The 14,494-nt window shown below is 41.3% G+C and overlaps 1 protein-coding gene across 1 annotated transcript in view; it reads right to left on the bottom strand.

The window, feature by feature from the left end:
* Positions 1-14,494, bottom strand: part of grm8b (glutamate receptor, metabotropic 8b) — a gene marked incomplete at both ends in the record, with an annotated part of 294,591 nt that overhangs the window by 81,842 nt on the left and 198,255 nt on the right. Inside the window, one exon of the mRNA XM_080737073.1 lies at positions 5,660-5,860. Coding sequence (XP_080593199.1) covers positions 5,660-5,860 — 201 coding nt within the window. The remainder of the gene's footprint in view (positions 1-5,659; positions 5,861-14,494) is intronic.

Here is a 14,494-nt window from a genome sequence, read left to right as displayed (position 1 = left end):
GGTCTAAACACGTTGTGCTATTCCAATATCCAAAAGTATAAAATAGGGCTTAGATGTTAGATTGCTAAACAGAAGAGCTGAAGTCATATTAAACAGCCCAGTGGGTTTCTCAGGTGTTCATGTGGAAATGTTTAATGTGTTCATGCTAATTGCTTTAACATTTTGTCTTTTGACATGAAAAAACTGATTTCACAACAAAGGTATTCATTAACCTTCAGTTTAATAACATTGGGCCATCGTGGCTATACATCTCCGAATGATAAAGAAAATGCCACTGTGTGTTGATTAACCTTTAGAAATAAAAATGAACACTCCTCCATAAGTCCATATGATTGTGCCTAAGAATAGTATACCTTTGTGATATTTTCCTTTTACTGTATGTGCACATTTGCATAATAGCCAGCGTTAAATAATAACTAATAACTGAATAAATAGAGTAAGTGCCAAGGTGAATGCTTGCAGAATGAGAGAAGCGGGCGATTGTGTGAAATGTGTTTTCCCCTTACAGTTTCCTGACCTTGAGAAATGCATTGTGCAAATAATGTGAAAAGGTAAGTCGACCTTGTAAGTGTGTCTGCCGGCATGAAAATCAAGATGTTTTTTATCATACCTCTTATCATTAATAATGAGCAGTACCATTAGTCGTACAAAGAGACACCAAGGATATACAGATCATTGCCAGAGGTTAATTGACTGATGTTATTTGTTTGAAATCCTAAGATTCCAAATAAACTAGATGGAAGAACTCAACATTACACCTATTGATATACAGACACTCAGACAGCATCTACAATATAATAGAAACACTTGGCGACACACACTACAATGAAACTCCTGTTAACATATTTGTCATAACGTTTGGAAAATAAGATAAACCGGTTCGGATACACATCACCTTAGTTCTGTTCGCGGGTCATTTTGACCGGGGGGGATATTTGGTTTAAAAAACTAATATAAATTTTTACTTAACAAATCATTGACTTTGTCTCAATTCCAAACAATTCATATGATATACAGTATATGGTAAATGTTTGCATTTGTCATTTGTGCTTTGCTATATCACATTAAACACTGAAAGAGCTACAGTAGCCTATAGACGTTTTTACTGTTTTTACAGGGCATCATTTCTGGACAGGACAACACTTTCTCTTGCCAGATGCTTCAACTCTAAAGGTCTTTACACACCGGGGACGAATTTGCGAATTTGTGAATAATTTGCTTTTTTTTTAAAAACCTTTTAAACTTCGCATTATATATATAATATATATATATATATATATATATATATATATATAATACTTAGCATTTTCAGGTCGCTTTTTCACGACGCTTCGTGAATTCGCCGGTGTGTAAAGACCTTAAGAGTTCAGTGTTTATTTGACCATATATTAGATTTGTTAGTATTGTTTTTTAAACCAAATATCCCGAGTCAAAATGACACGCGAACCACATTAGAGGGTCAAAAAAATATGGGTGGGTGAAGCATGGGTGCAGCGCAAAACATATATTTTTTACATGTTCATCACAGAAGAATATAAGTTTATTTTTATGTTTTATTTTTTAATGAAAATGTAAAACAGGTCAAAATGACCCGAACCGAACTTAGGGGTTAAGGGAGCACTTCACCCATTTTCAACGCATATAATTAGTCCTCACTATTGCTCATTCTAATATGGCACCATTTCTAGACACTGGCTCTGTGTGTCAGAGGAGGGCTATGGATGCTTCAGAAACCTGCCTACCAGTGACATCATCGGTAGGCAGGGTGAAAGTGAGGTCAATATTAAAATGATTGTCTTTATCAGTCCACCAAATTCAAGTCAATATCATCTTATGAAATAGCTGTGGTCTGTGTCAGTAGTGCTTTCAGCTGTTCAATTCCTCCCCCACAGCAATATTGTTTGGTTGCCTGACTGACTGACTGACTGACTGACTGACTGACTGACTGACTGATTGATCGATCGAATCATTTATTAAGAGTTTACAAAAATAAAAGCACCAAGGTACAATTTCATACAAAAGGATGCTAAAAGGCTAAACCCAAGAAAGCACTATGCTTGTTTCCATTGGGGTTCTGTGTATTCATTTCCTCATGTCAATAGACAACAGTGCAAAAAGTGGTTGTGTGCTGTGTCGAGCACCGAAAATGGCATATCTACAAGTTCACAATGTGTTACGCTGTGACAGATTTTCAGTGAATGGCACCGGCGTGCCAACTAAGTATAAATTACTCTTAAGAGCGGTTCTCTCAAAAGCTCTAAGACCAGAAGCCTGATATATCCCTTTGGATCAGGAGGGATTCTTCTGGATGCGTGGTAAAGCTTGGGTTTCCCTCACGGGAGAACCTGGGTTCAAATCCAGGTGTTTACATTGGGAGCCTGTCCTCCCTCTTTGAAAAAAAGGTCAAAGGGAAGTCAAAGGGAGGTTAAAGTGTAGCTCAAGGGGGGACGAGCAGTAGTCCATGATACATGAGGTCAGTGATGGAAGAAGTACTCGCATGTTTTATAAGTAAAAGTATCAATTCTGCAATGTACTGTATAAATTGAGGGCTTGGAGCGCAAAGGGCGTGAGTTGAGTAAAAGAAAAAAAGTGTTGGTATCAAAATGCAATTAAAGTAGAAAGTACTCATTATGCAGAATGTCCCATTTCAAATGTATAAAATGGATAGAAATCTTTTGAAAATAAATGTATGTAGGGTTGAATGTGGTTAATGTATGTTTTATGTAGTAAAACAATATTTACCTCTGAGATGTAGTGGAGCAGAGGTAAAAGTAGAGACATTTTGAAATACACCAGTAAGGGACAGGTCGATTTTTAAAGAAGGGTACCCCTGGAGAAAGTGTGTGTGCCCTGATATAAAATGCCATGTACCTCCATCTGATTGGAAAAGAAAAATCAATGACCTTCCCCAAGTGATAAAAGAAAAAAGATTAACCCTCCCCATGATGTCACAATATATTGTCCTACGATATATCGTGATATTAAAATGTGACAATAAGAATATATTTCTCCCTTTTTTCCTGTGCCGTGAAGAAGGTGCTATCTACCTGCCTGAATCCATGTGAACACAGCATGAGACAAGATTAATGACAAGACAGATTCCACAGTCAGGCCAACAAGCCGATGAACAGACACTTTCCATATTGTACACAGTCCAGCCATATCGTCGTTGTCGGGTGAAACTGAAAACCCTGTATGTCCAAAACCGTTCGTTTTGCATTTATCATTTTAAAAATGATTTAAACTAGTGAAAACAGCCGATCTACCGTTGTGTGCTTGTAGATCTGCTGTTTTCACTACTTTTGTGCGACCCCCTTGTATGATGAAGCAGGGCTTTACTTTACGAAAGAACGTATAAATCTGAAACTTGGAGATACAAGGTTACCGCTCGACAACGACGATATACTAGGCTTTGACCCAGTCTTGTTATTGTAGTTCCATTCTGGAACCCGTTCTCATAATCCTAATAATGGCAACGAGGACAAACGACCGCTGGACGACCTTGATTCCATTATCCATTTAAGGGCAAAACACACCCAATTATTTGCCTGCAAGTGTTAACGGTAGTGTATGGATATTCAAATGAGTGTGTATGTGGATGGAAGCGTGCCTGCAATATTTTCTTCTCCAATTATGTTTCCGTCAGTGAAGAGACCGACTGAAGTCGTGAGAATGGAGAGGCCTCATAAAGAGCAATACACAATGCACTGAGATGAAAGTAATGAATATAAAGGAACTGGAAGGAGATACCATAATAACTAGAATAGTGTGTGTGTGTGTGTGTGTGTGTGTGTGTGTGTGTGTGTGTGTGTGTGTGTGTGTGTGTGTGCGTGTGCGCGTGTGTGTGTGTGTGTGTGTGTGTGTGTGTGACAGAGAGAGAGAGAGAGAGAGAGAGAGAGAGAGAGAGAGAGCTCACAACCATTCACATCACGATGCATTTTGAGGTGTTTTTTAATTGAATTCCTGAAAAGTAGCAGTTTTTTTGGACATAAGAGGTTTCCTCCCGACAGCAATGATATATAGGCCTATATATATATCCATATTGTGTGTGTGTAATGATGAAGTGACTGAGATCCCTGGAGACAGCCAACAATAGCTTTTGGACTTTGATGAGGGTTTTCTTTTATTCTTTTTCTCTTTTTTTTTCGCTGACAAAGGCTGCCAGAAGATCCACCATGACTAAAAGGACTCTGAAGCAGAGTGTGTGTGTGTGTGTGGGGGAGGGGGGGGGGGGAATCTGAAGAGAGGGAGATAGAGAGGAAGAAGATACTGTATATATGCGCGGGATCATTGGCAGAAGGTACAGAGTGTAGGTGTGACGAGGGAAACCAGACTCATACCGGGATGAAACGGGACCACTGAGAGGTGTCTGTTGGGAGAGGATGGAGGATGGAGGGAACACGGGTAGGAGAGGAGGAGAAGAATGAACGACAGTGACGCCCACCAACACCCTCCTCCTTCACATGGTGATGGGGAAGGAAAGCAAGGCTGACAAGAATCGATGAGCTTTACTGAGGGCTAAAGCATGATACTGAACTCCGCCTCTCATGCAACTCTTGTGTATCGCTTCTTGTCACCTCGCTGTTATAGGAATCTTAATTAAATGAAACAAATGTAGTACTTTTCACTGCGAAATTTAGCTTTGTTTTTCTCAACCTCAAATGCTAAGAGTGTTATTTTGGGCAACATGTTTTTTTCTCTCCTTTTTTTTAAGACAGGTGCTAGGTTTGATGTTTTGATGTTTGATGTTTACCCGGTATTCTAATTTATCTGAAGCACAACATTGTTCTCTTTGCACTCCTGTGATTTTTTACCTTGTTGTTTGATGCTAACAACTCTGTTCATGCCATCTACTCTGATTTAAAGGAGTAAGTTCACCCAAGATTTTTTCTTTTATTTCTTTTTTATAAAGTCAGGATTTATTACGGGTTTACCAACCCAGTGGTGTCTGTGACTCGCGGTAGCTTTATGTTTGTAAACTGTGAAGCCACAATCCGGCTAAACCGTCTCATGCACGGGCGAAGAACCCTCCAGTGTGCCCGCGTACATGTGAATAAGCTCTGGTTTTCTCTTAATTTTTGTTTGTTTACAAACTAAAACTCACCGGTCGCCCACTGGCCTACTGGTCCAGGCGCATACCACTTAGGCAATGATGCCACATAGGCATGGATGCCTGGATGCATCGCCAGTTCGATTCCCGATCCGATCGACCTTTGCCGCGTGTGACTCCCCGTCTCTCCCCCATTTCCTGTCAGTCTACTGTCCTATCCAATAAAGGCATAAAAGCCCAAAAACAAATCTTAAAAAAATAAAATTAAAAAAAACTCACCATAGTCAAAGACACCACCGGGTAGGTAAACGATAGAATTAAAGTAATTTACTGCGTGAACTAGTCCTTTAACTTGACTTTAACTTTACTGTACGTTGCTCTGGAAAAGAAAGAATTCTTGAACAAAAAAAATATGATACAGTGGGAAACAATGATATCCCTACCAACAGCACTGTTCTGTCTGAACCCACCCAGATACCAACAGCTCAGTACCTGAGCCCGATTCAATTAGTTAGTCCCAATGGTTCGTGGCGGGTTTCAGTCGGGTAGCCCACCTCTAGTACCAAAGGTCAATATGAAATGAGGGATTCAATGAACAGGTCTTCTTACCGTTGAAGTTGACGGCTCGTACGTGCGCCAGCAGCTCCTTGCCGTCGATGTTGGCCATGCGCGGGCACAGGCCGGGGTAGCCGGAGCACAGCTCGCGGTGCATGCGGTGCAGGGCGTGCGCCATGGCGTACACGGCGTCCATCACGAACTGGACCTTCCCCTCCTGCTCGTACGTGGAATCCCGGCCCACCTTCTCCAGACCTGTCATGTGAATATGAGGATGAGAACCGTGTCACGCCGAGTTAATGCTCACTGATGTGGGAAGTACTCTGATTCTTTACATAAATAAAAGCAGACAAAATATTTAAAAATACTGCGTTAAAAGTTAAAGTCTGTATTCAAAATGTTGCATCAGTAAAATTATACAAGGATTGTACCAAAGTACACTACTACATAAACCAAAAAAAAGTCAGGCCAACTTATTTGAAAATTGTCGATCTACAAAGCTCACCAAGCGTTGTAATGCAGCAACGCGTTGAAGTTCACCACGCAATATCATTAAAAAACAGATGATGCGGTCCTCAGGAAAACAACAAAACTAAAAACAATAGTCTTGCATATCTAGACGATCAGAGAGCTCCACCTGCTGATACGCACATGCCTGGTGCCCTCAGGACTCTCATTCAGTCCCTCTTTGACTATGCTTGCACCTCCTGGTACTGCAACATCAAAATGCCATTAAAGACTAAGCTCCAAACCTCCCAAAACAAACTGATTCGACTACTTCTCGACCTGGGGCCCATGACCCACATTTCTCCCACACATTTTACTATAAAAGAATGGGTTAAACAACAAAAAATGGGATTGACTTTCAAAATAGTCAATGCAAATCTGCCCTCAATCCCCTCAATACCCGCATATCTGACCAAAAACCTCCAAAAAGTTAGCGACACCCACACAGCCACAACACCAGAGGGAGCGCATACAAGGATCTGATAACACAAACCCATGAGACAAGTAAATTCTCCTTCTACAACACGATCACCCAAGTGTGGAATTCCTTAACATGTAGCTCGCTGGCCTCCTTAAAACCGCCCTGACATATAGTGTTTTTTTTTTTTGTTCTTTTTGTTGCTATTTGTTATGTCCATGAATTGAATACCAAGGACCTCCGACGTAAACAAGACCGTAAAAGGACGTAAAAGTAAATTCTCCTTCTACAACACGATTACCCAAGTGTGGAATTCCTTAACATGTAGCTCGCTGGCCTCCTTAAAACCGCCCTGACATATAGTGTTTGTTTTTTTTGTTCTTTTTGTTGCTATTTGTTATGTCCATGAATTGAATACCAAGGACCTCCGACGTAAACAAGACCGTAAAAGGACTTATTTGGGGTGTTATTTTGGGCAGGGTGTTTAACTGTACTTGTACTGGTAGGCCTACTACATTTTTTTTCTTTTTTTGTCTAATAACATATTCAATCAATCAAAAACATCTAAATGCAATGAATATACTTTAGGGGGGTCCCTCATATTGACAGTACCAGGATTGGTTTTCAAAGCAGTGGGTGTTATGTTTGTCTCTGGCTCTCAAGGCCATTCAGTGAATTTAGATTTCCCCAGATGTATCAGTACAGACCAAGATCTTGGGTTGTCTGGCTATGCGAGACTACAAAAACAACAAAAGGGATTAAGGTTATTTACAATTATTTTCAAAAGTGCTATAATTTGTACTGTACTGTACTTTTTAAATTCTAACTGTTTGGTCCCACAAAATATCCTGAAATTGGATTCTTGCTAGAATCCAATTATCTGACCAGTTCTGATACATGAATATCCTGAGGTCAAAAATGAAACCAACATACCTCATGAAGACAACATATTATACTATATTTTATTTTTGTCACGTACGTGTTCCAAATATGACCTCAGATCAACTAGAAATATCTTTGTAGAATACTAATTAGATCTATTCTATGACATACAGTATTATGATAAGTCGCATATCACATAAGTTCACATTGGACTGAAAGTTATATCATTACTGTGGAGCCGCTAGAGAATAATACAGACCATTTTCGACACATAATAGAGTTCTGTGTTACGAGGTCTATAATAAATTGTATTCAATGTACGGTTCTATCCAAGCAGAGTTGTGACATGGCTTTCTGAATGGCGGCAGTAAGACGTGATGTGCGTTTTTAAAATAGCAAAATCTCTTACCAGGAGAGGAACATAATTGCAAATCGCTCATTATATTCCAAAGTTAGCTACTGATTGACCTCGCAGGTGGCTGAGGGGCTTTCCAAAGTGTCAATCAATATCTCTCCATATAGCGCTCCAAACTCGTCCACCTTATTTCACCTTATCTGGAACCTACTTACTGTAACGATGGCTACCACAGCTAATCATAAATATTTATGATAAAGCTGTGCCGTTATCACAATAATACACTTGAGGTCACACCGTTCAGTCTCCGGCCTTGTGCCTTTTATGCGACTGGCGCACAGTGGTTCTCAAAGTGGGGTGGGGGTTCCTGAGGGGATTTCTAGGGGGTTGCCGGTGCAAAAAATTAGCACTGTAGCCTCACAGCTAGAAGGTCCTGGGTTCGATTCCCGCCAGGGGATGCTGTGGGCGCTGGGGGCGTGCTCCCTCCTCCGCGTCATCAGCGCCCACACCCTAGGTGGGGTTGGCGAAAGGGCCTTTCTGTGTGGAGTTTGCACGTTCTCCCTCTGTCTCCTTAGCCTCGCGTAGCCAGGCTTATTCATCTCCGAAGAGAAAAGCCTGGTGACAATAGAAAGCAGAAAGCGTTCAACTTCCGCCGTAGGAATTTCACCGGAAGCTGTATTTTTTTCACGGTGCGGTGTTCCTGCAAACGTATTCCCTGCACGAAATCTCTGGTCTACGTCTCCTGCTCCGTCGGTTGCGCTCGCAATAAACAATATACAAACAAAAACATTGATTCAAGCAATGTTACACCTATGAAGAGCGAGTTAAGAGCTACAATCTATTTTAGTTTTTTCGCTGGGGAATGTAAACAGACCCGCACCGCATGACGTAACGTCCGTTAAACGCAGACTTCCGCTATAAATCTTGGAACACACCGGAAGGCATATTGTCTGCAGGGTGGTGTCTCCTAGGGTAGATACCCTCACAAAAACATGCAGTAATCCTGGTCTCTTTAATGCCTCCCCCTGGCCAGCCGGGGCGCCTGATGGAGGGGAAAGGAACTGGGTGGAATAACGTGTTCCTTCCACGCACTATGTCCAAACCGGGGAAATCCCCCGTCAGGTGAAAAAAGCAACTTGGACTCCTCATGCACTGAAGGAAGCATGAGGTCATTCCGTTGTCTAACCAGACGTGGCAGAGGGAGAGCAGAGACCAGGATTACATAGGCAAATGGCACTGGGTGAAAAAATGGGTTACAAAATTGTGGGATAAAAATGAAGCAACATTTATATATATATATATATATATATATATATATATATATATATATATATATATATATATTGCGGATATTCAAGAACAGCTGATCTACAAGTTCAAATCGCATAACATTGTGACACGTTGAGTCTTGTAGGTCTGCTTTGTTTTGAATATTTTCAGAAAAATCTTAACTAAAAAATTGTGATTAAGATTGATAATATTTAATAACATAAATCTTCTCTTATGGGAGTTCCCTGCCTGGCACAATATTATCAAATGGAGGTCTGTGGCCAAATACATATCAATGTATATGGGTCCTTGAAAAACCTTTGAGAACCAGCCTTATAATGCTAAAATAAAGTGTTGCTGTTGCTATGGTGACAAGGTCCAAATTCAATAAGAGTTGTTAAGTTGAAATGTTAATGGTTTAAAAGATGATGGAGGCATGGTAGCCACTATTGTACTCTGAAGATGACATTGAATGGACGGCCTTCTAGCCAACGTCGTTTAATAACAACTTACAAAGGCAAACCGATGGCCATAGAAACGTTTCAACGCTGAAAAAGCTTTTTTTCCCCCATTGCATCTTGTGAGGCACTGTGGCATCTATCTATGATTACATTTTGTAAGACCTTATATGAATAAAAGTAAAGTTGCATAACGTCCACTAAGTCATATATAAGTCTCTGTCTCTTGCCAAACCAACAGAAAATATAAATATATTTTTCTCTGCAGAGAAAATGCATCCTGTACCAATGTCATTAAAGCAAAGATTAAATAACACCAAAGTGAAGATTATCATGATATTTTAATTTAATATTCACTAAGCCTCTGACATTTTTGTGAATATGCACCATTATTAAATTCAAACTTTATTTTTTTTAAATACAGCTGCGAAACCCTATACAGTACAGTACATCACTGGACATAACTTCTCATACCGGTAATTAATAGGAAACCAATGAAATACAGCAGCTCAGAGCGCAAGAGAACAGAGGAGACATTTTGTTGCAGCAGTAAATACTAATTACGTCTTAATGAATGGTGTGTTTTATACGACAACCAAAGAACTACTGTCTGTCTGACAGCAGGAGATAATTATGGCCGGGCTCTGGCTCTGTTAGGACGTACTATTTACTATGCATACTGATGGCTGCATGTTTTATTGCAGTGGTTCTCAAACTTTTTCATCTCAAAGACCCCCATAACTCCAGCGGTGTACTGTTACTGTTAAAATGTTGATTTTTCTTTTTTCTCTCTTTTTTTACTTACTGGGGAATTTCCAATGTTCTGTACTTTTACTTCTACAGAGTTAAATATTATAATTTTACTCCACTACAATTATTTGACACCAGTAAGACTCCCTAATCGGGAGATAAGCAACCGTCAGGTCGCAAACACAAACTTTAGAAGGCAATGGTAGGCAATCAGGAGGGAATATGGGAAATGGGACAGATCCATGTTGATGACATGACTTTAGAGTTACTGTGTAGCGTAGCGCTTTGCGTGATTTTAGTGCAAAATCTGTAGGAGCAGTGTCCAAAAATGTGTTTTGCAAAATACACTGTAGATATAGGGCAGAAGGCATCGCGATGCGACGCAATGTGAACTTGTATTCCCTGCATGGATTGCACTTTGAGAACGACTGGTTTATTGTATTTGTATTATTTATTATCACAACTCTCATTTACCACATATGCATGCGCACGCACGCACGCACGCACGCACGCACGCACGCACGCACGCACGCACGCACGCACGCACGCACGCACGCACGCACGCACGCACGCACGCACGCACGCACGCACGCACGCACGCACGCACGCACGCACGCACGCACGCACGCACGCACGCACGCACGCACGCACGCACGCACGCACGCACACACACACACACACACACACACACACACACACACACACACACACACACACACACACACACACACACACACACACACACACACACACACACACACACACACACACACACACACACACACACACACACACACACACACACACACACACACACACACACACACACACACATTGCTGGCATGAAGAAAACCCTTGCAGTTGTGAGTATTATTAAACTATTAGTTATCTGGAGGCCTTGTTTACAAATACAATATTTTAGAGCCCATAAAAACCTGTTTTATTTATTCTGTTATTTATTAACAGAAACGTTGTTCTTTTTCTTTATTGAAAAATAATGACTTTTTTATGATGACCAAAACACTGTGTAATGAGTATGATTATTAAAAAACCTTTCCCCTGCTAGACTGTAATCAGTCAGATGTCACTAAACCTTATTTGGAGAGAGAGAGAGAGAAAAAAAAAGATGGGTTTAATCACAAATCTGCATTTTGGTTAGTTTAGAGTAGACGGATTAGAATAAAACCAAATCTTGGCTTTCATGGTTTGTAAATTGTTGTTGCCCAGTTTGGATGAGAAATCTGGCACACTCTAGGCAGGCAGGAAAACATAACAAAAAATTCTCAGTTTTTCATTTAAGTTTACGCATGTTAAAAACAAATCCCCAAATGCGCTATTTGGGTCATCTTTTACACAGTGAAAATAATACAATTGTGCATATTGGATTCTTATGTTTGTTGTCTTTGTAGAATACACTTGGATGGCTCGTACTGTAGCGTAAAACCAGCTAATACCCATGACAAGGAAATAGAAAGTCAAACACCATGTAGGCCTACTAATTTGAATGAGTAACATTTCCAAGTCTCACATACATACTCTATTTGATGTTGTAAACTTTCAGGGTGTTATGTTTCAATCAATCAAAAAATTAAGATACTGTAATTGCTGGACTAAGCCACAAATTTTGAACAAAAAACAATTAAATGTTTACATATATAAGCTGCACCTGACTATAAGCCACAGGTGTCCTTCCTGCTTCCCGCTAGAGCGCCCCTGGTGGCCGTTAGCTGTAAAAATCTCTATATAAGCCGCACCGCTGTATAAGCCGCAGGGTTCAAAACATGGGAAAAAAAGCCGCGGCTTATAGTCCGGCAATTACTAAGTTAGACTTTTTCACCCAGTCATAATTAACCACTTGAACCCCAGCATGCCTATGATTGATGATACATTTTTTGCCAGAAAATAGCAGACCTAAAAACTCACAACGTGTCTATTGTCGACGACCCCTGAGGGTCCCCGGGCCCAACTTTGAGAACCAAAGGCCTACTGTATATACGTCATGTTTCTTTTTCTTTACTTTTTCAATCCAAATAGAAGATAGAGCTTCTGCAAATACACCTGGGTTAAAACACCATTCTTCTTGCCGCTCCGGCGACAGAGCCTGTCAAAACTTTGATGATGCCAGAGATAAACAATGGCTCTCGCATAACGATGATCTATTCATGTAAATATATTCAGCCTGTGTCAGACAACGCTGTATATTCACGGAAGTTATCCAAGCTGCATTGTTTTCTCCCCCCTCCCTCCCCCAACGCAATCTCGTCTCATCATCAAAGCCCTCTGTAATTAGTCTGTCCATTTATCTAATATTCAATTCTAAATGAAACAGAAGGTCGTGTCTCTCCCCCCACCCACCCACCCACCCGCACGCACACAGTAAGAAGAGGGGGGGTGGTGGGGGGCAGGGGGGGCAACCATTTGGTCCCGCTCAGACGGAATTAAATTTGCCCTTGTTAAATGATGTTTAATTGAAACGCCAGCGTCCATGATGAAACTGTCTGTCAGCCGCGTTGCCTCAGATCACTCAGCCTGATGAAGGATCTCGCACGCCCCCTGCTTTTAGTCGCCGCGGCTCGTTAGTAAACATCAAGGCGAGCTGTGACGGGGAGCGTTCAGTCATCATCATTTTGGTAAATTCTTGCCGCGCGCGTCAGCCAAACACAGCGCGCTCGCTCGGAGGTTCTCTATAAACATTATTGGTATTCATGGAGTTTCGGAGCGCCTCCTCCTGGGTAATGACTGAACCATTGGATATTGCCTTTCGATCAGCATGGAGCAGGGGTCTTCAATGTTTTCAGGCCAAGGACCCCTTGGTTGAGAGAGAGATTAACACATGGGCTGCTCAGGTTTATAACATTTCTAGCTGTTGCTGCTGCCGCCGTTCACTAACGCTTTATTTTGAAGAGCCTCGGAAGCTTCGTGCGTGTGCACGTGGGTGTCCACTGACGATTGAGGAAGATAATCCCTTTGTTTACAAACGCTCGCGAAACTAAAATCCAAACGCTGGCCGACCATCGCGTTATAGTGTCGCCGTGAAAACAATCAGATCTCTGCTTCCCTGGCGTTCTTTTCACCTCATTCAGAGATAAAGCCCTTTTTATGTTTCAGAGTAGAATGGAAAACAATACAACCAGCGCGTGCCTTTTTTTCCTCTCTCCCTCTCTCTCTCTCTGCTACGGGGTGACGTATGGACTCGGGTCATTCAGAGGGCAGGCAGCAGCACGTACAGTTAACCCTTCGTTGTCTCGTCCAGGGACGAGACAACTCCTTTTGGCATGGTGACACCTAGTGGCCTTAACTCGTTACTGAACGAGTTTGGCACCATGGTTGTTAAGCAGGGACCCCCACAACCTGTTCATAGATTCCATAGCGTTTCATAGTTTGACAGCAAAATCATCACTGTATTTTTCAGATGTTTAGCCACTTGAACCGTCAATATTTAATAAACTTGACATTTTCACTCTGTATTCTTGTGCTTCGCGAGGCGTTGTGAGCTTGTAGATCTGCTATTTTTGTCTCAAGTTCTCAGAATATGGATGCTAGGATTCAAGTGGTTAATATAAAAAAGGGGGAAAAAACAGGTTTCTATCACAAAAGATTTGGAGGACCCCCTGCAGTAACTCTGAGGACCCCCTAGGGGTCCCGGACTCCCTGTTGAAGACCCCTGGCATAGAGGCACCATCAGGGTTTGGAGTTTTGGTGGGATTGCTGGGATCTTTTGTGACAAATGACACAGATGTTCTATAAAGCAAACCTCTGGCAAAGCTCAGCAGCCATGCAGCACTGTGTGCACATTTCATCTGCATCCTTTGCATATTCTGTTTTTACAAAGCAAGACCACACACTTGTGAGATACAAACGTTTTGGATTCCTTATCCATCACTCAACCACTTAAAACATAAACTTCATTGTCTTCATCGTATGTCAAATAGCAAACATAACTGAGCTTGTAGATCAGCTATTGTTTGAGCGGTACGTGCTACATCTGGCTTTGTCTGTTTGTTTGTTTGTTTGTATGTACGACTGTATGTTCCGATGATGTCATCAAAGTGTACTTTTGCAAGCCAAACCCCACCATCAATCCTCCAGGTCTTATTTCCACACAACAACTCCAAGGTATATTAATGTTCAATGTTGAAAATTAGTAGTATTCCCCTAATGAAAAGCACCACTCACGTCACACTGGATGTGATTTTTGAGGAATGTTCAGCTATTCTTCTGTCAATTATTTCAATTATTTAGTCAGTCAG

The sequence above is a fragment of the Nannobrachium achirus genome (assembly GCF_963921795.1).
Source record: "Nannobrachium achirus genome assembly, chromosome: 11".
NCBI classification, from domain to species: Eukaryota; Metazoa; Chordata; class Actinopteri; order Myctophiformes; family Myctophidae; genus Nannobrachium; species Nannobrachium achirus.
This window is presented reverse-complemented; position numbering and strand designations above follow the sequence as displayed.